General features: G+C 38.8%; 1 protein-coding gene across 1 annotated transcript; it reads left to right on the top strand.

The window, feature by feature from the left end:
* Positions 1-2,496: 2,496 nt before the first annotated feature.
* On the top strand, positions 2,497-2,901 carry LOC142180048 (uncharacterized). Its single transcript, XM_075250967.1, has one exon. It carries the CDS (start codon positions 2,497-2,499, stop codon positions 2,899-2,901), a length of 405 nt encoding a protein of 134 aa, XP_075107068.1.
* The last annotated feature ends 772 nt before the right edge of the window (positions 2,902-3,673 follow it).

Here is a 3,673-nt window from a genome sequence, read left to right as displayed (position 1 = left end):
ACCTTTTGAGATTTATAAATTTACTTCACTATTGTTGTGCACTTCATACATGTTATGGATTATTATATTATTTGCTTGGACCTCTAGTAAGTGTCGATGTCGACCCCTCGTCACTACTCCTCTGGAGTTAGGCTAGATACTTACTGGGTACACGTTGATTTACGTACTCACGCTGCACTTCTGCACTAAATGTGCAGGATCTCACAGGATCATTGATGACCACCTTGGCACGTAGGCACACCTGCTGGAGAGACTTCATGTGATCTGTATTTCAGGCTACGCATCGTAGTCCATCGAGTCTCCATTCTACTATTCATTTTTTTTGTCTTATTACATTCGATGAGAGATGTTGTATTGTTATTGTACTCTTTAGAAAATGCTCGTGTACTTGTGACACCGGGTTTTGGGAGTTCTTTCAAGTTATTTATTATTGAGGTTCGTGTAAATATTTTTATTTACTCTGTAAATTTTACTTTATACTGTACAATTAAGGAAAATTATGATTTCAACATACTAAATGAGTAAATAAATTGATAAATTATTGTTGGCTTGCCTGGCAGCGGTGTTAGGCGCCATCACGACCTTTAGCGGATTTTGGATCGTGACATTATTGTTCAACACCGAGGTATCGAAATTGATCAAGCTAAGGTGGATACTATATTGAAAATGCCCGAGCCTAAGGATATTCATGAATCAAAAAGCTTACAAGGTAAGTTGGCATATCTTAGAAGATTTGTTTCGAATCTGGTTGGACGATGCCAACCATTTAGTCGCCTCATGAAGAAAGGGGTTCTTTTTGAATGGGACCAAGCTTGCATAAATGCTTTTGAAAGCATTAAGTCTTATCTGTTGAAATCTCCAGTACTTGTAGCCCTCATACCTAGAAATCCATTAATATTATACATGTCATGACAGGAAAGGTCAGTAGGAGCACTTCTGGCTCAAGGAAACAATGAAAGCAAACAAAATACACTTTATTACTTGATTAGGATGATGATGCTAAATGAGCTCAAGTATTCACCTATTGAGAAGCTATGTTTGGCACTTATCTTCTCTATTCAGAAGCTCAAGCATTACTTCCGAAATCACGTTGTGCGACTCATCTCAAGAGCGAATCCTATCAGATTTGTCATGTTTAAACCTGTCCTAAGTGATCGACTAGCGAGGTCGTACCTCCAATTTCAACAATTTGAAATTGTTTATGTTCCTTAAAAGGCGGTAAACAGACAAGCGTTAATAGACTTCCTAGCTGACCATCCGATTCCAGATGATTGGGAGTTGTCTGATGAATTGCCTGATAAAGATGAAATGGTCATCGAAATTCAACCTCCTTGGAAGATGTATTTCAATGGCGCTGCACATCGTTAGGGAGCTGGCGCTAGAATAGTGTTTATCACTTCTCAAGGAGAGGTTTTGCCATATTCTTTCACTCTGACACAACATTGCTCCAATAATGTTGTTGAATATCAAGCGCTCATCCTTCGGCTTGAAAGGGTTGTGGACATGAAACAATTGCAACTATAAGTTTTTGGAGACTCCAAGTTAGTGATCAATCAGCTTTTGGATAGCTATGAGGTCAAGAAGCTGAAGTTGGTCCCATATCACAAATATGCTCAGAGATTGGTAAGTTGTCTTGGAGAGGTAACTGTTCAACACGTGCCGAGAGAGGAAAATAAGAGAGTTGATGCATTATCAGCCTTAGCTTCAACATTATCTTTTCCTAATCAAACGCAAGTCGTTGTTTTCCAAAGATGGGTAGTTCCTCCACCAAATGACTACAAAGAAGAAGAAAGCAAAGTTGAGCATCGTGCTACCATTCTTGAGGTTGAAATTGAAGATTGGTGACAACCATTAATCGATTATCTTTGTTATGGGATATTTCCATAAAATCCCTGAAGGAAAACAGAAATCCGAAGGAGAGCCCCTCATTTTCTTTATTACAAAGTTACACTCTACAGAAGATTATTTGATGGAGTGCTCTTACGTTGTTTGGGGACCGATGAATCCCTCCAAGACCTGCAAGAAGTACATTCTGGAGTGTGTGGAGCACATCAATCTAGGTTAAAACTTAACTTTCACATAAAAATAATGGGGTATTACTGGCCAACCATAGTGAAAGATTGTTTAGATTACGCTCGAAGGTGTAAATCTTGCCAATTCCATACTAACTTCATACATCAACCACGTGAAGTATTGCACCCAGCTGTTGCCTCTTGGCCATTTGATGCTTGGGGTTTGGATGTTGTTGTCCCATTGCCAAATTCTTCTGGTAGACATTTATACATTTTGGCTGCAACTGATTACTTCTCAAAGTGGGCTGAAGTTGTGTCTCTTAAGGAAGTAAAGAATGAAAATGTGGCTGAATTCATTCGATTGAATATTATCTATTATTTTGGCATTCCTCGATATATATTGACAGACAATGGTAAGCCATTTGATAACAATTTGATGAATAAAATATGTGATCTTTTTGGCTTCAAGTAACGCAATTCCTCCATGTATTATGCTTCTGCCAATGAACTTGCTGAAACATTTAACAAGACACTCTACAACTTGTTGAAAAAGGTTGTCCCTAAGTCTAATAGATATTGGCATGAGAGAATAGAAGAAGCTCCTTGGGCATATAGGACCACATATCGCACACCAACGCAAATGACTCTATATTCACTTGTTTATGGAGTAGAATCAGTCCTTCCACTTGAGCGTCAAATCCCATCGTTTCGGCTTGCAATTCAAGAAGGACTCACTGATGAAGAAAATGCTCAGTTACGCCTTGAAGAATTGGAAGCTCTTGATGAAAAGAGACTAGAAGCTCAACAAAGCCTTGAATGTTATCAAACTCGTTTGTCTCGGTCTTTTAATAAAATGGTTCGCCTTAGATCCTTCCAAGTGGGTGACTAAGTTCTTGTGGTAAAAAGACCTATTATCACCTCTCGTCGATCTGGGGGTAAATTCTCTGCTAAATGGGATGGGCCATATATTGTACAAGAGGTATACTCAAGTGGCACTTACAAGGTAGTTGACTCAGAAGGTTTGCGGATTGGCCCCATCAATGGGAAATTCATGAAGAGATACTATCCTTGAAGAAAACAAATACGCTCCTCGAACGTATGAGCCTAAACTAGAAGTTATAATGCTCCTCAATGCACGAGCCTAAACTGCAAGTTATAATGCTCCTCAATACACGAGCCTAAACTGCAAGTTATAATGATTTTGGCACATGAGCTTATACTATATGTCACGAAGCTTCCCAATTTTGAACTAAATTTTCAAGAAGCAAAGATCTTCAAATTCGAGCAAAGTATTCAAGTTGTAAAGCATTTCAAATTCGAGCAAAGTCTTCAAGCCGTGATGCTCTTCAAATCGAGCTAAATCTTCAAGACATAAAGCTCTTTAATTTCGATCAAAGACTCATGTGGAAAGCTCTTCAACTTTGATCTAAATCCTCAAGTCACGAAGCTCTTCAAATTCGAGCCAAACTTCAAGTTGCAAAGCTCTTCAACTTTGAACTAAATCTTCAAGTTACTACGCTCCTCGACGCACGAGCAGAAACTGTATGTTACTCTTGGCCCACAAGAGTATAAACTATGCACGGCCCAAAAAAGAAAAAAAGTCTGCTAGGTTGAAAACCTCGAAAGAGGCGGCCTAGGCAAAAGTTAGGACATTAAAAAAA

This window comes from Nicotiana tabacum, chromosome 4, assembly GCF_000715075.1.
Source record: "Nicotiana tabacum cultivar K326 chromosome 4, ASM71507v2, whole genome shotgun sequence".
NCBI lineage: Eukaryota > Viridiplantae > Streptophyta > Magnoliopsida > Solanales > Solanaceae > Nicotiana > Nicotiana tabacum.
Note: the sequence above shows the minus strand (reverse complement) of the source record. Positions and strands in the feature narration are given on the sequence as shown.

Coding starts and splice junctions, on each gene's coding strand:
- LOC142180048 (XM_075250967.1), top strand. CDS start 2,497: ATGTATTATGCTTCTGCCAATGAACTTGCTGAAACATTTAACAAGACA.